This window comes from Pararge aegeria, chromosome 15 (assembly GCF_905163445.1).
Source record: "Pararge aegeria chromosome 15, ilParAegt1.1, whole genome shotgun sequence".
Classification (NCBI taxonomy): domain Eukaryota; kingdom Metazoa; phylum Arthropoda; class Insecta; order Lepidoptera; family Nymphalidae; genus Pararge; species Pararge aegeria.
In genome coordinates, this window is record NC_053194.1 from 6,692,914 (window position 1) to 6,714,069 (window position 21,156).

At 34.4% G+C, this 21,156-nt stretch overlaps 1 protein-coding gene and 1 long non-coding RNA gene across 3 annotated transcripts in view; one reads left to right on the top strand and one right to left on the bottom strand.

The window, feature by feature from the left end:
* LOC120629861 (prominin-1-A) overlaps positions 1-21,156 on the bottom strand; it is a 47,621-nt gene that overhangs the window by 854 nt on the left and 25,611 nt on the right. The window contains exons 7-17 of one of the 2 annotated variants that reach the window (XM_039898933.1): positions 20,255-20,390; positions 20,011-20,181; positions 18,644-18,743; positions 18,396-18,477; positions 15,178-15,338; positions 11,934-12,155; positions 11,121-11,236; positions 9,864-10,054; positions 7,248-7,406; positions 4,947-5,080; positions 3,647-3,702 (exon numbers count right to left, since the gene is read on the bottom strand). In XM_039898933.1, the coding sequence (XP_039754867.1) occupies positions 3,647-3,702; positions 4,947-5,080; positions 7,248-7,406; positions 9,864-10,054; positions 11,121-11,236; positions 11,934-12,155; positions 15,178-15,338; positions 18,396-18,477; positions 18,644-18,743; positions 20,011-20,181; positions 20,255-20,390 (1,528 nt within the window). Of the gene's footprint in view, positions 1-3,646; positions 3,707-4,946; positions 5,081-7,247; positions 7,407-9,863; positions 10,055-11,120; positions 11,237-11,933; positions 12,156-15,177; positions 15,339-18,395; positions 18,478-18,643; positions 18,744-20,010; positions 20,182-20,254; positions 20,391-21,156 lie in introns of both variants that reach the window. The other variant, XM_039898935.1, reaches the window with a different exon arrangement.
* On the top strand, positions 667-1,200 carry LOC120629865. Its single transcript, XR_005659004.1, has 2 exons — positions 667-841; positions 1,128-1,200. It is a non-coding gene; the product is annotated as an uncharacterized LOC120629865 (long non-coding RNA).

The window sequence follows — 21,156 nt, forward strand, 5'->3', positions numbered from 1 at the left end:
TACGCCAATTTGCCGGTTGATATTATCACGTTCTAATTTTTCACTAACTTTTTGTTCTATCGTGGCGTGAATAACCGAATAAATTATTATTTTGCAATTGATAGTGCCAATTCTAATGTATACAAATTAAAAATCCCATGAAAAGAATAACACCATTTATCCCAATTTAGAGTAGTTTATATAACAGATTTGTGTTTAACGGAATGGACAGCAATTGCAAATCTCTTAAGCCTTTTTGGACTTTGAGTATACAAGTTATGAATATGAATATGCACTAAGCGTATACTAAACGATGATTTGCTACAATACGTGAAAACAAGGAAAATCTGAATAATACAATTCATAATTTCTTCAATATTTATAAACAACTCTTCAAAACGCCTGCTTCTATACAATATTGTATATAACGTGAATTCGTCGATAAGTTATAAGTAGATACTGCTTCAGTACCGATAACTTATCGACGAATTCATGATAGTCTTCTATATATCCTTATTATTATTTAACTTAACTCTTTATTTTTACACAACTATGAAGTTAGGAAAATAAAAAAACAATAGAAATACAATCGTATCGATATCTGCCAGGCAACCTTTGGATTAGGATAAGATGAGCGAGAGCGGACAGGTTGTGTAAAATTATTACGCGTGTAGGGGAGGCCGGGGCTGGAAGTTCCCGGGGCACGTTGTTCCGACAGTAATAACTTTGTAAAGAAAAGAGATAGCAATACACGTGAAGTGCGTCGTTGAAGCATCAGGCGGCGCGCCACTTTGGCGGCCATCTTAGTTGCTTCGACGGCGGCGAAAGAGTGGCTGTGTGCACTGTGCTATTAGAACACCACGTGAGTAAATTTTTTCGTAATTAAACTTTTTGGTCTATTTTTCTTTATTATTGACCGATTTATGTGCATCTTTCCAATTTTAGAGTGGCATTTGTGAGGTATTTTATAGCTTGAATGTTTTTTCAATTGAATTTGTTAAGTTGCTAGCATGACAGTTTTTATCCAAAAATATAATTTGGGGCTACAAGTTCCCTCCCAAAGGGGCTAGTTGTTCCCCGGAACAACTTACCCCAATCGATCCTTAAATTTTCTATACATTTTTACAGTATATTTTTCATTTTTTTAGGATGGTACGTACCTACAAACGGAAAACTGAGAGAGGGAAAATATCCGAAACGTTATTACGTCAAGCTGCCAATGCTGTCATACAACTGGAAATTTGCCACATGACATTACATCGATTTAACCATTAATAGTGCCCAAGAACTTCAATTTACACCAGTAAAGATGAATGCTTCAGCTGTGTTTAATCCTGAAATTGTAAAGCCTTTACCAAAGGCATCCCCAAGATTGCAGATGGCTACAAAACGCCGTATTAGAAAGACAGCTGTTTTGACCGACACGCCAGAAAAAATGCATTAGCTGAAGAACAGGTAAAGAAGAAATCAAGGAAAGACGAAGCAATTAGAAACAAGGGGAAAGAAAACAACAATAATAAAGAAAAAGGTAAAGGCAAGGGAAAAGCTCAAAAAAAGCTAAACGAAGAGTATTACAAGAAAGCGAGAGTGATAGTGATGATGAGGTTCTGGAATGGTACTGCATAATTTGTTGTGATTCATATTCAAATTCACTACCAAGAGAAAAGTGGATAGAATGTAGCTTGTGTAAAAATTGGGCACATGTTAAATGTATAAATGAAACTGATAACATTACTTATATGTGTCCCAACTGTGAGTCAGATGAAGAATTTAATGATGAATAAGAATAAAAGTTACCAAAGTTGATTACGACTGATTAAAACAAGACTGATGACTTGTCTTCATTGTAATTTTATTTCACTTAATAAAAATAATTTGATAACCTCAAGGTGATAAATAATTTGACGTTATTTGTTTAGTTATTATAATTGTAAGTTTTGATCTCACTTTCCATTAAATTTATTATTGAAGCGTTTTCAAGAAGGTTACCTATTTTGTTATGTAGTTAAAATAAGTGCAGTTATGTTTGTAAGGTTTTTAACTTGATGAATCTCTATTACAGTTGAATTAAAAGAAATATTTATCTGAAGATTGCCAGTTATATTCTGTTATCTTTTTTTAAGTTCAGTTATGGAAGTGTCAACATTTCAAAATGTTAATCTAGATGTAGCTAGTAATTTTTTTTTATTGTTTTTTTAAAGTTTATACTATTTCATAACAACGTAATGAACGTAACTATAGAAATTATTGTTTTATTTCAAAGAAACCTTATATTATCCTTTTACTTTATTTAAATTATCCAAGTGGAACAATTTGCCCCACACATGGAACAACTCGCCCCAAAGTGGGGTTAAATGTTCCTTTCCAAAATTATGCAAAAATATGCCTGTACAAAAAAATATATTGAGAAACTAGCAGAAATGACTTCACTATTACAGAGACCGATTAAGACTTTTTAATAAAATCAAATATTAAAAATTAAAATCTTATTTTTTTATCATAAAATTACATGTTATTTGAAAATCGGAACTTTCAGCCCCGGCCTCCCCTACCTTATTGCGGGTGTACCTTATATATGGCATGCTCCTCTAAATTTTCGGAGTTATCTGCGTCTTAAGCAATTAAATATGTCTTGTTTAACGGTGAAGGAAAACGATGCTTTGCTGCTTGCCTGGGAGATTATAAAATTGACCAAGCAGATGGCGAACCTGATGGTAAGTGGAAAACCATCGCATATAAACAGAGCAACACTTCATGCAAGGAACGCGTCCTGCAACATGCCCTGCGTCCACCACGGCGTCCATTGAGTCGTAGATGTAAAGTCTCATGTACCTGAATTACACCGGTAACCACGCCCTTCCGATCGGACCACAGCATTGCAAAAATTTGATAGTTGATAGTGCTTCCCCTGACGAGCTTCTTCTTAATGACAAGGTTGCTTGAAAGCATCCGGCTCCGCTTTCATCTCTCACGAGACAGAAAAATGAATGTTAAAATGTAAAAAGTAAATGTTGGAAAAGAGCAACTGCGGAGTTTCTTGCCGGATTCTTCTCGGTAGAATCCGCCTTCCAAACCGTTGGTACACTACAAACAGACAGACTTGACGTTTCAAAAGTGCTTATATTATTATTATTATTATTATTTTTGAATTTTGATTTTTTGAGCTTTGTCACAAAAAGCTGTACGATGACTTAAATTTGCTGTTTGGCTTGTGCAGTCTATCATCCGCACTTGGTGTCCACCAAGTGCGGATGGGTAGGCTTAAACACATCTCATTCTGGGAGAGGACCCGTGCGCTGTTGTAGGCCGGTAATGAATGACGATGCGGTAATGAGCTTATAATGACGAGCTTGTAGGTAAGTACTATAAAATAAGTAAGACTAATATGTAAATATGTAATTTGATGTAATGTAAAAGTAGTATACTCGTAAAATCAGCGTGATACATAAGAATGTACACCGAATGACAAATCTGCACCTCAATGTATATGGGAATACTCTAAACAGAGCAAATACAATAACTGAGCGAAATTGTAAGTATACCGACCTAGAACAGTCTCCGACCGTCATGTCGGAGGAAAATAGGAAGGAACACATATAAAAAAAAATAACGATGATGGTATATTAAGGCTTTGAAATGGGAATATTAGGACAGAAATTTAACTTACCCTGGCGTGTTCCAGTTTGTGTCGTCGCAGGTGGCTGTCGCGGGTGTACCGGGTTCCTGTCTGTTCCAAATTAATTTCAAATCGATATAAAACCAACAACAATGAGTTTATTGATTATTACTTCTATCTTGGACCTATTTACGTTCCACTGCTGGGTAAAGGTAAAAAAAAAAATTAAATCTCTCTGTCTCATAAGTGAATAACTTATGGGAGAGAGAGGATTAATGTTTTCTCACTGTTCTACTTGAGTCTTTGGTGGGTTTTAACATTAATGTTAAACGCGGTTATATTTAGGACCGAAGGCTTTATTTACAATCGGATATAAGGGTGTTATATCCGAATTTTCCACCTCCAGATTTTTTATTAAGGCCTCATATAAGGGCCCCAACCATTCCCTCCCTTATCCCAGATTAATCCGGAAACGCTTATTCTTAACAGTTGATTTATGTAAGAAAAATAAAACCATGTCCCAAGCTAGCATATTTTTTTTTTCTCTAAATCAGCAGCCATTCAAATAAGATTTTAGTTCGGCCCTTTGAAAGTGATTAAATAATGTATTTAACCCAGTATACCGGTGATCCTAGAGCGGGCAGTTACCTTGGTCAACGAGTTTGGCCATCCAAAGGGGCAATGCTGCCAGCATCTTGGGAACTGTGCTTCGCTGCAGTGATTTCGAAAACGTTTTAGATTCTTGGTTATATTTATAAAACAAATTTAACCTAATAACTATTTATTATTTTCCTTCCAAGGCGCGAAAACTTTGTGAGCTAGTCTGACTTGCTTTTGCCATATTTATTAACAGAACTAATAGAAGGTACGTAAAAACTCCGGGTGGGCATCAACATCATACATCATACGTCATGATTGTTGAACTGAAGTAAAATATTACCAGATTACTAGATTATATGAAGCAAAACCATAAAGTGCTATAGAAATATTGCAGAACATCACTAACAATCTAAATAGAACATATGTACAATTATTTTATTTATTTTCATTTTATTTATTTATTTAAGAGCACTAACAACATGCATCTTACACATTTTTTTAAACATAGCACACACACGAACACATGGACTGATATGCACGTCAATGACAAGTGCACATAGCATTGACAAAGCGTCATACAAACTTAATTTGCAAATAAGAAAAAAAAAAATTTAACACAATATTTAACTCACCGATAAATGTTCGGTGAGTTTTTTTCTAAAAGCTGTGGGTGAGTCATGGAAGATATCGATGCTAGGTATCTTTTTAGATAAATCGTATTTGTATCAAGAAATTATTTAAACGAACTTACCCTATGTTGGTCAATGTCAATGTATCCAGGGTCCGCAATTTTTTGGCGTATGATCTCCAGAGTTTGACACATAGTGGAGTGAAAATTGTGCACCAGATGAATCCCAACAAAAATCCGCAGAACCACCACCCGTGCTGGAAATATATGAGAATATGAGCTACAGCCCGCAAACCCAAAACGTGGTAGATTCGTGGGTCCAAGCTCTCTATCCCTCGTTCATAATATCAATAAATCAAACCTGAGGATGATGATATAATAACATGAGGAACCTATAAAGGATTATTTTTTCCAGGGCACAAATTTTGATAACTCGAATTGTTTTACGAATACAGACATTAACGATACCGAAATTAAGAACTTTGGTACCGATAAAAGGTCAGGATGACTACGTATCAGCTGGTATCTTACGGTCACCGCTCTCACAGCGACGCAGTGTATGCTAATTTCATAAAAAATATACTTTTATTATAAATAACATTAACAAATTAGGCAAAAAAACAAACGAAAAAAAATATATGTCAATATTGTTTTATTAGCGATAACAAAAAAACTAGCGAACACCAAACTAATTCCTGGTTAGTAAAAAGTAAGTGCAAATTTTCTTCATTCAAATAAACCTTTCTTCTACAGTTTTGTGTAAAAATCTATGTTTTGTGTAAGTGCAAACGAATGCTTACATCATCATTACGAAATAATTATCGCAAATTGAAAATAATAGAAAAAAAAAATGTTTCCGAAATTTATAAATTTCGGAATGCTATTTAATAGCGCGCATTTTTGAATATTGTAGTATTAGGCCCTTGTATATGACCTAATTCACAACATAGCAACTTTTAATAACAATAACCAAAATTGCCTAATAGCGGAATAACTGAATTGTTCAATCGTTAACACAAAGGCTAAAATAACCGTTGTTAGTGGCGCATAATAGCAAAATGTTCATGGTTTCATTAAATTTCATTGATGATAAAACATTTATGTTCCTTATATTATGATGAAAATTCCACTAAAAGTTAGAAAATATAGGGAGAGGAAAGTATAAAATTGTATAAGTACTTTGAAATTGGATTACGACTGGATACCCCTAGAGCAATAAATAGTATAAAGAGTTTTATGTAAAGTAAGTTTTACGAAAGTTCAAATTCTAAAATAGGGCTTTAAAATAGGTACATCAGTTAGTTAGACCAATTTATTGATTAATTTCTTAGTGACAAGATTGTTGGGAAGCAGGCTTTCATCTCTCAGAAATTGAAAATTTTTTTTTTATTATATAATGATACTTGAAAAGAGCAACGGCCGGCAAGAGAATCGGGCGTGTATGGAAGAGTTTTAATTATCTTTATCAGCCTTATTAATATCCTTACGCTGGGTGAAATCTTACTTTCCAAGGGGATACAGGCTTTGACCTTCAATACTGCTGGAATGCAGATCAATAGAATTATTTTCATCATCGTCATGTACTAAAATCGTAGAGCTAAAATAAAAAAATACTAGGTATATGATATGTTACTGATACTTTTTGTTCTGTTTAGCCAACTAAAAAATCTGAGAAAAGTGGAAATGGAAAAGTACGGCCTCGTAGCATTTATGTCGCGTTTAGTTTGAAACGTTCTGAAATCGAATCTGGTCATGCCACGTTCTTAACAGTTTGCTGTGAAGTACCGTTTAAACTTTCTTGAATTGGCAATTGTTATCGGCAGCAATTGTGCGTTATGAAGTCAACACCTCTTAAGAATGCCGGTATAGTTGGAACAAAACTTACGTAGAGAGCGAATTTTGGAAGATATGTCTCATTTGGCGAATACAGAGTAAATAAATTATAAATAATACTGTACAGATTAGTCTGGTAAAGTAGGCTTATTTATTCATCTATCTTTAAAAAAAAAAAAAAAAAAACAAAAGCAGAATAGGCTTACGCCTCTTCAAGGAGCCACGTCCTGTTTGCTCCCGGGACAAAAGTGCCCATCAGCAAGGCTAGCATGGGCAGGAGGATTATATCCCCGGGGAAAGGATAAAGAATTATCTTCTCTCACAGTTTTTTGAACTCTCAGAGCACTAGTGGAAATAATATCCAAATAATATATGTGTAATTATAAACGGGGGTAAACTTCTCCTATTCCATGTTCCTGTAATTTAGGAGCTGAACACGTTAATTATATCTCTTATTAGGGGTATTATCGGGGGATATAATTTTTATCTCCTGCCCGTGCTAGCCCTGTTGACTGACAGCATTGCCGCGCTGTATAGCGATGGTCAACCTTTAATCAATATACAATCAGCTTGTTGGTTAAGAACCCTTACCAAAGAGGAGACATATTTCGTGCAGACCAGTGTCCTTATAGCTGCAAAGACTGTGAACAACGGCCCACAGCGACCCGCGTGTTCACTCGCAGCCGAGAGGACGTGGGTACGCCACCCAGCAGTGTGGGACACCAAGCGGGATATGAATGTTGACAGCTTCTGGAAGCGAGACACGTCATCATCATCATCAACATCATATAAGTATATCTTATATATCTTATCTCTATATCAGTAGATCTTTTTGTGAAAGAGCTCTTCCGGACAAGTTCTACCTCTGTGCTAATTTTTGTTATCAAGCAGCATTGCTATGTTCCAGCACAGTAACTATTTTAAAGCAGCATGGAAACTAGGAACAAATGTTCAAAACGGCACACTCACACAGATGCACGCACCGACAAGGCCCCAAAGCTATTATCGCAGGATTTTAGTCGCGGGTACTAACTAGATTTGGGGCCTCGTAGGTACGTACACCTTTGTGGAGCTGTTTTGAACGTTTTAATATATTCATTGTTGTTCCGATCTTAAGGGTGTGGTTGCCATTGTAATTACAAGAACATGAGAATTAAAACGGGCTAAAAGTGTTGCTCTGAGTGTCTAGTGTCGGATGTTCTTTTATTTTAATATTCAATCACATGAAAGCAAACTATGATTTCTGTGGAATAGAAAGAGTGCCAATAACATACTGGGAAACAGTGTTGTCACTAGTTTGCGCTATTTCTATATATCTATTGATACGTATAAAATACCTTCCTTTCCACGTTTTTTATTATTATTAGATATATATTGATGTCCTTTTCCTGCGCAAACAATTTCAAAGGAGACTGACAAATCCCATATGATTATCACGAAGATATAACCAAGTTCACTCCAAGGCTAGGGGCCCGGGATTGGTTAGCGCTTCTCCTTACTTATATTATAAATGCATCGTGTTTATTTTTGATTGTTTGTTTATGTCCTATGTTCCGTTTATACACTGCTCCAATCTTGATGAAATTTGGCATACTTAGCTTCATAGCCATCTCGTGAAGATTGACATGGGAAACATAGGATTTACCACGTTTTAAGTTTATGCAGTGCTTTTGTTCATGTTTGAAGTGCACGCCACTATTATTTATCCATTACCAGGCCACTGCAGGGCACGGGTCTCGTTTTAGACTGAGAAGGTTGTAAACTAGTCTAGTTGAATTTAATAGATATGAATTATCATATCTTAACACTCAGTACCTAAATATTAATGATTAAAAATAAAATGTACCAGTGTTGTTTTCTAAAGATTCTATACTGCAAATTAAGCTATTTGGCACTTTACTCGGTCACGTTCAAACCACATAAACACAGAATATACACAAAGCAATTAGGTTGGTACGTGGCTACTATAATTTAAGTCCGCTATGAGTTTTAATTCTGTTCTCTATTATTAAAAGAATTCTCTATTAAAAGCAAAATAATGTGCGAATGTTAGAAACTAAGGCAAAGAATACTTTGAAACGCAAGTAATTATGTCATAGTTCACATTTCAAACACTCAGATATTATCCTTGTTTTGAATCTCTTTGTTTGATTTATGATGAGAGCAGGTTTATACGAGAATATAACGCAAGTAGGTACTTGCGTATACGGCCGGCACCATAGAATCTAGTTTCCCAGGCTTATTTCTCGAACAGCAACTAAACGGTCCTCTTATAATTTTGAAATAAAACTATATATTAATACGTGAAAAAAAACTTTGTACCGCTTTTTACGAAAATTGCGCGGATGGAGGAGTATAAAATTTTCCAAACTTATATTTCATATAGGGAAGGAATGCAGAATGCTCATATTTATTTAAATTATGGATAAAAAATTCATTAAATCAATAAAAATCACATTACACACAATACCCTGTATTTGACACATTATTATATATATAATCTTTAATTATTTTTTCGATTATAATTTGTTTGGAAAAATAGGCAAGTATTGAAAGTATAGCCTTGGCAAAATCTGCGATTAAAGAAGTATATGTCTTTGACACTAGAACCTTAATAATGGTCAAACTTATAATTTAAATTAACTATGGACGAATACCAACTAGTAGTAGTAAAAAGTTTGTATGGATGAATGTTTGTTACTCGATTACTACTGAAGATGACTGAAATTTGGAATAACACATACAACACATAACAACACACAGTCGACTCTTATTCCGGAAAAATTTAAATTTCTTGCGTGATTTATGAAAAACCAAAAAAATCGCAAGAAGAGAAGCAATATTGTTAATCAAATTAACGCAGGGGTCGCAAACATTTTAGCACGGCCAATGATAATTTTTTTACAAAAGGACTGATTGAATAATAAACAGGCGAGATGTTTAGCCAATCTCACATAACGTGCCAATCTAAATACGTTTAATGCGAGCGTAACCAAATATTATATTTATATTAGGTATTTTTTTGGAATGTTCGCTTAAAAAATGTGTAAGCAAAGAAGCCAACGTGAGTTCATCCATTATCGTAATATTACTAACGCAGCAGCATTTTTAATTCGAGTGCCATCTTTGCAACGCATTTAAATCTTCAGACATTCCTAAACAAAACACGATGTTCTATTGTATATTCATGTATTTATAATACATTACCTTTTGGGCGATCACATCCCCTTGATTGTCGATGTAAAATTGTGCCGTGTGTATGTGGCTCAGTGAGATGTTCAATTTTCTTCTAAAAGGCATAATTTGCAGCTCGAGCTCCGTCAATTTGAAGACCAACTCCGTTCGTAACTGCTCCAGTGGCTTGATGTTCGATAGATGTATTCTTTGGGTTCTTGTTGCTGAAACAATAAAATTGGATTTCTTGACGCAAATTACCTTACGCTTAATTAGGTGAAAAACAAAACTTTCCCTGACTGATTTCAGCCATTTTCCAACTACGCGGGATATATTATAGCGCGTAAACAAAAGTGCACTCTCTATTCTCACTCTCATAGACCGAAAGAAGCAGCTCCTACATGACTGGCTTAAAGTGCTCTTTTAGGCAAGGGGGTTACCATCAATTTCCAAACTCCAGTCTAAAACTAAGAATTTTTTAATAGAAAAATCCAATAGGTACTATTTATTGGCCTGATATTGAACCCATGATTTGGATTTCCACATACAAACCGCTAGATCGAGGCAGTCTTAACGTTAAAAATTAAAGTATGAACTTTTGCTTTGATCAATCATGTACATTGTACGTTCCCAGGCTCATACAAAATCTTACAGAAAAAACGTGCGGTTTTTGTTTGGTTTTGATTTCAGTTGCATTTATTTGTTTTAATTTTCATGATTGGTGGGCGTCATAATATCACTTTTAACTCTGTGTCTCGAAGGCTAAGCTCGCCATACTTTTAAAAGAAGTCGATGAACAATTATCAAATTAGTATTGCCCAGTGAGCTTATAGTAACATCATCAATAGTATTGCCTACAAATCGGGACACTAAGTAATTTCTCATATTTTTTAATGGACATATAAGTGTAGACGACACAAAATTAAAAATAAACAAGGAAGCGCAAAGGAAGAGGCGCTAGTAAACTTGTCTAGCAAGTTTACTTCCAAGAGACTCTTAGAAGCTTTCAGATTAATACGGAAGCTCCTATCTATTAAAACTTTTAATGTAGGGTGTCTGTTATTGCTTCTTAAATGAAAATAGTTTTTAATTTACTTTTTGATTTGTATTGAAGTAGGTTTATACGTTTGTACGAGCGTCGATAGCCTAGTGTTTAAGATTTAAAAATAAGGGACCCTCATCTAATGACGAGTAGTTTGAGCTTCAATTCCTTATAGTTGTTCATATAGTATGTTACTGCGCATACTTTTAAAAGATACAATTGTTATGTAAAATCATTAAGCAATTTACCTAAGCTTTCTAACCTTCCTGCGGTGTTCAAATCGCTTACTTGAACTGCAACGTTTTCTAGCTGATCCACAAATGATGGCAAATCCTTTCCCAAAACGGGACCATTGTATTCCATTCTAGAACAAATTCAAAATGTTTCCATTAAAAATACTTTATCTTTTTAAACAGAGTAATCCACAGAATTCAGAGGAGTAGACATGAAGATGCGTGACTGAGAAGCATGCAATGCTTAAAAATGACTTCACACATTCCATTATGATTGAATGATTCAAAAAGGGTCAAGCTCTAAAGGCCACCCGCTAGCTTTGATGCGTTTGTGTACAAAACCGTTCCTAGCGTAACAATCGATTATTGACTTGTTCACCAAGTGAATAGTCTAGTAGCTGCAACGCTGTGAGGTTAATCAAAAGAAGAACGACAAACTCATATCCCCTTGTGACTGGATGTATCGAAAGCATAGATTGATAATCATCATCTTCATAATCGATTCAAGCAATTGGCGTCCACTGCTGGACATAGGTCTTTTGTAGGGAGTTCCACAATCCACGGTTCTGCCCCTCTCGCCTCCAGCTGTAGATCATGTAGAGATATTCCTAGCATAGCTCTCTCCATCGCCCGCTGAGTGACTCTGAGCCTTCTTATGAGGCCCATAGTAAGCGACCGACCCGATATAGATAATACATACACTAATATCCAAGCTTCAAAAACAAAAAAAATCCTCTGCGTTCATTTATATCAATTCGCATCAGTGAATATAATGTAAAAGACAAAAATGTTCTGACCGACAGAATAAGTATCAACATATTGTGTTACCTATAAGTCGTTAAGTTAACATCAGAGACGAATAGTATTCTATTTAACAACTTGTTGAATTTATCTGAAATTGTCTTTAGGAAACCAACGTCGATAGAATTTGTTAATCTTCTTAAATCATCTTGTAGCTCGTCCCATTCAAAGTAAGAAGTCTCTTTGTTCACGTCTAATACTTTTTCGAGTTGGAATACAGTGTACGCTGGTTCATTTTTTTCACATTCTCTGAAAACAAAGTGTTTGGATTAAAATTTCATTCGCGTTGAGAAACTAGTGAATTGTTGATTTCAATCGGCCTAGCCAAAATTGTTGATTAAATTTTAATTTAAGATAATCAGTCTGACTTCTTTTCAACGTAGAATCTTTACTACGTATATGTAGTGTGTGATGGTTTACTATTTTATTTACTCGTAGGATATTTGTTATAAGAAAACATGTCGCTTTTTGTATCCCGCAATTCAACATTATTTTTAGCTATTTTTTCGATAAAAAGTAAGCATTTGACTGCAATATTGGGCTTTGCGAAATTCCATGATATATTATGAAAACTAAACTTAAATTGCTTAACTCCGTGAAAGCAGGAGAATCTATGTGGTGTTATTTATAATTTCTCCAATTTTTATACTCAACACCAATCAGATCTTCGGAAATATACTCTCTACTATCCTCAGAAGTGGTAGACTTAACAAGGAATAATTGTTAATACTTACCAATAATTCGTTAAAATCTGTAAATTAAAACGTACAGATTCTCCTGCTTTTCGCGGAGTATAGCAAAGTAAGCTTAATTTTCATAATACTAGACTGCAAGTTTAAAAAAAAAACATTAATTATTAATGTTGAAGGACAAAGCTGTAGAGGAAGACCGTGGCAACGGTCGCGACGGTAAAGGCTAAAATCCAACTGCTTAAGTATAACGCCTATCCCTTTACCGACATCAACGATGCAAGAATGATTAGGGCACGTGCCCAAAACGAGGGATGGGAACTTCTACAGCTTATCATTATGTTGGAAGAAGAGTTACTGTATCAGCAAAAATGTCTTACAACGCTACAACTGAAAATGTACCGCTGAACTAAAGTCTTGCTATAGGATAGACAGAAATATTTAGGTAGCTGACTGCCGACCAGACTGTGTGTCTGAGGCACACGAAAGATTAAAAATTAGGGTCAAGGACAGTAATTATCGCAATTTATTTGAATTGTGATACAAAAAAGCTATTCTACTTGAAACAAATTGTATTTACGCTGAAAGCTTTTTATTTTGGGCAACAATAGCTTTTTTGTTACATAAATTGCTATTACAAAGGCTTAAAGAATATTTGTTAAGGGAGTATCGTGTACATTTTATTGGCTCTTTGTTTATGTAATTTATCTTGTCAGGCATTTTCCTTTGTTAAATTTCTCTGGCGAAATTTAGCCTGATTTTGCAAAAGTATGCCAGTTTTAGTTGTAAATGCCTTGGTGTCTGAAAACTAAATTCTATCAAAGGTTTATGTTGCCAGTGATGACTTCAAAATACGGTCGGACAGCTGTTGATTGATAGAACTTAAAAAACAGAAAACTATAGATACCCATGTTGATAAACGAGCTGCGAAGATAAATTGGCGATGAGGTAGATAAATAGATACATGAAAATTTATTGCACACAAATTTATAGGCAAAAACACAAAATACATATAATAAAAAAATTATAAAAAAATTGGTATGCAAAGGGGGCCTTATTGCTAAAGCAATCTCTTCTTATATAAAGGGTAGCGGCGCAATGTATAAAATATACTGAATATAAACATATTTAACCTGCTATTATAAATATTAATTAAGTTAATACTATCATTATAATAAATACATATGTAAATGATTATTGTATTATAGTGCGAATTTGGTGTACTTCACACACCTTTGAGAAAATTATGGAGAACTCTCAGGTATGCAGGTTTCCTCACGTTGTTTTTGATAATTTAAAATAATAACTTCGTCATTCCATCGTATTGACGAAATAAAGAGAGTGACGGGGTGTGGGTGGATGAGGAAAGCTGAGGGCCGGGTGTGGTGGCGCTTCTTGGGAAAGGCCTATGCTCTTAGGCTTAGGCTGAAATGATGATGATGATGATGAATAATTCAGTAACAGTAATTGTTACCGATATGTAATAAACTTGTCGCTGTAAGTCGCTATAAGATGCTACTTTAATGTACTTATACGCAACACCTTGAATTCAGTTTAGTTAAAAAAAGAAAAATACTATTATTTACGATAGTTCAGCAACATACCCATGTCATTTCAAAATAAATCTTGAGTAACAGTGATTTGGCCCATCAGCCATTTGGAGTAACCTAACGCCTTCCAAAAGTTTGTTATTCATTAACAAGGTAGACGATATGTATACAAGCTATTATTTAGGTGCAGCCTGCACCTAAATAATAGCACTCTCGCATGAGAAAGGGTTTCTAGAGCAAAGACTGGCCTTGCTGCGACAGTGCGGGTTTTTATCAGATGTTAATCATAGTAACAGAGGCTACAAGAACATGCTAAACCTTGCATGTTCTACGAGATACTGGGCTGGACCACTCCAACTTCCAACCTACTGGCCAAATTAAGCATTACATTACATTTGTACGGCCGATTGGCGCAGTGGGTAGTGACCCTGCTTTCTGAGTCCAAGGCCGTGGGTGCGATTCCAACAACTGGAAAATCTCTGTGTGATGAACAGGAATGTTATTCAGTATAAGGGTGCTTTTCTGTATACTATAAGTATTTATGTATATTATTCATTAAAATATTAATCAATCATCTTACACGAAAAACAAGCTACGCTTACTTTGGGGCTAGGTTACGTGTATATTGTCGTAATATATTTATTTATTATTTATTTATTTTTGGTTTTATCCGGATATCGAACCCTGTCTGTGTGTGTGTGTGTGTAATCCATAATCGAACATGCGTATTAACTACATAACAGACACAGCTAGTTTAGTCTAGACTCACCAGTTAGCCAATCCAATAAGAACATATACATACGCACAACTCCTGATCATGTAGACAGTGCATATTGAATTATCAATATAAAAAACTTTTCTTGATATTCTTAGATATAAAAAATTTCACATAATATGATAAAAATAAGCATATTATATCTTCTCCGAATTTCTTCACGTAAAAGCTTTTTGTTGTCGCTTTTAACTTTTAAGGGTATTATGTCCAACCTAATATATCCTATTACTTTATATCTTTACACAGAAACGTTTTACCTTAAAACATTTTTGACAGGTACATCTACGGTGACATTGTATAGATCTTTAAATAAGACATCGAAAATTCCATCGTTATTGTATAGTAGAGGGGATGGACGATCCAAAAGTGTTGACAAGGTCTCATATTTTCCCTCCCACAAAATTTGGCATGCATAAACCTGAAATATGAGTAAACTATTACTATACTTGGTACAATATAATTACACATATAATAAACTTGTTGATTGATAAATTAATATTTAAATCATTAGTATCCTAGCATCACATTATCATGTTCAGGGTTTTTAACTCGCTGTTGTCATCTTTAGCATATTTCATTATATTTATATTTAGGTTTGAATTATTTTGTTTCGCAGCTATAAACGTAAGCAGAAACTTCAACAGTAATTTTTATACTAGCAGATGCCCGCGTTCTGCGTCCGCGTTTATTATGGTTTTTAACTAATTCCTCTGGAACCGATTTGCCTATGTTACTCTCCGTCCTTTAAACTAACTCTATGTCAAAAGTTAAGAATGTTTGCTTAGTTGGGGTGTGTAAGAAGGACAAACAAACCAACACACTTTCGCACTTATAATATAACAGCAAGGATTTTTTTTATTTTCGAACATAATGTTTTTTCGTAAAAACTAACTAAATATTGAAAAGTTTCTTACTACTGTGGAAGTCACTGTTTATCCAATCATATAGATTCAGTATGGCGCAAAACGAATTGTTCGTATACTCATTGTAGGGTGACAAAAGCCTAGATTACTTAAGACTTATAGGTACGGTTTAATATTCATCGTCATTAAAACTCGCACCTATGTTATTAACTTTAGGAGATGCTTGGAAGTTGGAGACGCAAGTCAAATATGAAAGAGCAATTGTGTAGACAAACCTAATACTTACACAAATTCATTTGATTGGTAGGTATACTGACAACGCATAACTCTCTCTCTCTCTAAAAGATCGTCAGTGTCACAAGTAAAATATAACTTATTTGATGAGGAAAGTTCGGTTCAAAGGAAGTTATAAAAATTATTAGTTAAATATCAGAGCAAGAGCTGAAGCAGCCCCATTCGGATCCGAATATAATTTTCGAGAGCCTACTAAATAAGAAAGAGCGAATAACGACGACTAAGAGATTGCTAATAAAATAGTTATGTTACATCGTGGAAATAAATTGTTAGGAAATCGATGGTTCGCGATCTTTGTCATATCTAGACACATTCTTTTGTAATAAAAGAACGCAAGGACGTTCATTTTTTTTTCTTTTATTTATGAAAAAATACACGTTATGAAATTATTACGTTCCATGGTAATATTTTTGCTTACGTACTTTGTTAATATTAAGTAAGTAGATAATTTATTTCGGAAGCAATATTAGCCTATTTCACTTCCTTTATAATCAACTGCGTGTCGTTATATTTAATGCATTTGTATATTATTTTGATTTGCAGTTATAAACGTAAGCACTTCAACTTACAACAACAGTAATTTTTATACTAGCAGATGCCCGCGTTCTTCGTCCCGAGTTTATTACGGTTTTAAACTAATTCCTCTGGAATCGCTATTTGAGAATTCTTATTTTGAACATTTTTTTTTCTTCTTCATCATTCTCGGACCTTAAGGTAATTGGAAAACTTTCGCCTTAAAACACATGAATACTCCGCAGGGCATGCAAGGAATACGGTCTGCAACATCAAGCTCCCTTAGGTTGATGTTGACATTTCAGGCACATGAGGCTTAGCACCCACCCCTTAGTTAATTACCCAACAGGCCCGCCAAGCACGCTTTTCTTACCCGAACACAGCATTGCACCAATTCTGCTTGGCGGCATAAATAAGCACGGTGGTAGTACTTCTACGGACTAGCTCTGTCACAAAAACTACTAGTATATATTAATAACTTAATTGAACTTCAAGTATTGTCAATGTATGTTTGTTTGTTACGCTTTCACGCAAAAACTACTTAACTGATCCTCATGAAACTTTGTACACATATTTTTGGAAGTGTTAGAAGTAATATAGGATACTTTTTATCTCGACATTAAGCTCGGTTCCTTTGGGAGAGGGGATGAAAGTGTTTGACGACTTTACACCATAAATCCGACAAATTATAACAGATTTAAATAATTATTTTTGGACTATAGAGGTTATAATAAGTGTTTAATTTTGCCCAAACTTTGTGTAGATCTGATGAATGTGGTTGGAGATAGAGGACAGAACTCATCAGCGGACAGCACAAAACCCCTCATTTAAGGTTTAATTTTTTTAGAACTATAACCAAATTGAATACCACATCAAAAAACAAAATCAAACGCAGACGAAATCGCGGGCAACCGCTAGTATAGCTATATACTATAGCTAATTTATTCGTTGGTGAGTGACACTTCAAGGATTAATAATATAGCTCAATTTTTTGCGTGTTTATTTATGATACTCCATAGTTTTTCAACAATTAGTAAACAGGTTTATATCTAATACCGGATCCGGGTTAAAATATTCCTATGTTATTATTTTTGTGTGATTGATACTGCTTTAGACAAACATGTTGTTTGATAATTTACTACGAGAATGAATTTGCTAATACTAACATTAACGTAATGTTATAAATGCGAATGAAATTTGCGAAGTAGGTACAGAACATAGGGTCTTTATCTTTTGTTCAGGAAAAACTACTGAGGGCTGGAAAAATAGGAATTCAGGTTATGATTGACAAAATCTACGTTAACGTGAGTGAAGCCGTGGGCTACAGCTATTATACTAGGTGTTGATCGAGACGACGTCCACATTTTTTCGATTAAAAAAAATCCCTAAGAACTGTTAGTTTTTCCGGGATAAAATGTAGGATGCTCTACATCCATCCCCAGAGTGCAAGCAATATCCTTGCTATTCTTTGCTTATTTTTTTCAAAACTAATGCAGTGGTTGAGCTACGTAAAACAAACAAACATATACAATTCTGCAATTTTAATTTTAGTGTGGACAGCAATCTATTGTTGTCAGTGTTTTAAAATTTTTCCCAATCGATTAATCCCCTTTTTTGATTTTGTTTGCGGTAGTTTAGGGAGACAAAAAATTTGAAGTGGCAATACCTACTTAGAATTGTTTTTAATAAATGTCTGTAGATTAAGATAGAAAACAATCGTATTTACGAATAGTAAACGTACCTAAAATTAATTTTAGAGATGAAACGAAGATAAACTGAGTAGTTAAGAATAAATAATAACCTACCTCAGCATACCCAGAGATAAGAAATATAGCAGAAACAACACTCCATAGAATGATTGACACAATACATAAACCAAATGATGATCTGAAAAAGGAATAAAACATAAACAATAAATATAAATAAATTGGGTAATTGAATATGGACTATTAAATTAAATTTATGATAAATTTGGAGAAGTTAAGATATGGAAACACATGATTACGTCGTTTGTTTCCAATGTTAAAGGAAAGAAAAATTACGACATACTTACACTTGTAGAGTTCTTTTTGCGTGAATTTTCGCATTGCCACATCCGCAACACATTGCTAGAAGGATGAGCAACATCACGAAACAAATAATTACATTGCACGCTGTGAAATACAAGAAAAAAACTGGTTTCAGAAATAAATAGCCACCAAGGAAACTTAAGAAGCTATCCATCCATTATTATAAGTTGGGTATAGGTCAAGATTTGTATTATTTATTCTTAAATATTACTATTAATCATTCTAATTTTTATTTATAGGGATATTTATTTAAGCTTATTTATTGCATGGAAACGTTTCATATACTTTGTATGGCTTATTATGAGACACCATCCAGGTATGCATCAAATCTGAGCGGATTGCGATTGTACTTTTTTTTGGACTGGCTAACTCTAAAGAAGTAGTGGTCAGAACTCTACAGACATCAGAAAGTAACTCACAGGCACTAATCTATCACTAATCCAATCGTAATCCAAGATGTTAGTGCCCATTACCTAAGTCATACATCTCTAAACGAAACTAAATTGACAAGTGTTGTCGCACTCATGTTTGCCGCCTTTCCGAACGGAAACGTGACAAGTTGACTACCGCGAAGTTTTACGAACGCAAGCGAAGCGCCGTCATGGAAAACAAGAATTTCAGATTCGAGTGTCGTTAGGTGGATGTTTTTGCGCCATTGACGTCTGTCAGGCCAAAAATAGTGCTGGATAATATTGAATGGCCAATCTATTTATATTAGTTATAGTTATGTTATAGTATCGTTCTGATGTAAGGTAGGGTGATATTAAAAATAAATACTAATTTGATGATGTGTCTTACAAGTTTGAGTGCTATTTTTTTTAGAACGGAAATATTGTGAAAAGAACATCAATGCTTTTAGATCTTACTTGTTTACCTTGGTACAACATGACAACGGAATTGGTGCTATTTACTGAATATAAATCAATAATGGGTTTTATAACTTGTTTTATGTATAAGTATATAGTTTTTTTATGCCACTACAAGTTAGCAATTGAGTGCACCACTCACCTGATAGTAAGTGATGATGCAGCCTAAGATGGTAATGGGCTAACTTGTTAGGGCTATTTAGTAGGGGAACACTAAATTGCTTAGCGGCACGTCTTTGTCGGTAGAGTAGTAACTAGCCACGGCTTAAGCCTCTCACCAGACTTAACCAGAGAAAATTCAGATATTATAAATTTCCTAGTCGCCCCTTTCTGGGATAGAATTCGGGCCCCCCTTAAACCACAGCGTTCACCGGAACGCGAAAGAGGTCGTTAAAATTTTAAGTGATGAACATATTCCAATTACACTTTTTTCATGGTGGAGGAGTTGAGCGCTCATGGCATTCATTATTTAATTGAATAGTTACCTAATACTATTATCCAACGCCACATCTCATACTTATTAAGTCTATCTAAACCCATATCCATTTGTCGTGCAAGACTATGCAGTCCTGCTGTTAGATGTCTCACTATATCGTTTAGAACCTTTGCAGAGTTGTGTACAATTTGTCTTCGATTTTCTATATCGCGGAGAATATCTGAAAAAAAATGTTGACCGGTATTAGAAACTTAAACAATTTTGACATGTGTTTCTTTCGTTGTCTCCCTTACCTGCTCTTATTCTCTCAGTTTGCGATGATATAGCAGTTGGCAAAGTACGAAATTCTTTCCTTGCTGTAGATATAGCCTGTGTTAAGTTTGTAACGCCCAAATTGTTTAGTTCTAGAAGTTGTTCCTCTTGAAGTATCTATAATTGTAGATTTTTAATTACTCCAAACACTTCAGTTTAGTTTTGCTTACATCGATATCACAAAAAACTAGTTTGCTAATCAAATCCAGCGTTAATTAATTACAACTTTATTCCAATTATCTTGTACGATAATACAATATAATTGCAGCGCTCTTATCGTTAAAACCGCTTCACCACTATATTTTCCATCATTATTCGCCTTCCATCCTCTATCCTTTTTCTTATTTTCACATCTGCCCGGGAAACGTTCTGATTGGCCAAAAGGAAAGCGCGGGAAATATAGTAATTTTACATTGACCAATCAGATATGAGTTGGTATTTCTACGACTAACGATTAAAATTATTTTTATTATCGTTTAAGAAATTATAAATGTCAGAAAATCACACTGACAGAAAATGACACCAGTATTCACTTAATTTTAGTAAAATATATAAAATAATGTTAATTTGAAAGTTTGTAAAGATGTCTCCACATAACAGCTCTTACTCGGTAATTAAATACAAACTTTGTACAAGAAGATACGAGTGATTTTACGTGTACAAATGTGCACAAAATCGTGAGTTGGTGGAAACTAAATTGTGGGAGCTATTTATATTAAATATATCATTTAAAACCATAATCAACTTTTTCGTTTATGAAAACGAACTACAAATGCTGGACAAAATTGGTTTTTTTAAGTTTAAATTATTTGTCCTCTAAAATTAATACCTACTAATTATAGACTATCTAAATGCAAAAATTTGAATTAATACTAGGAAGCTT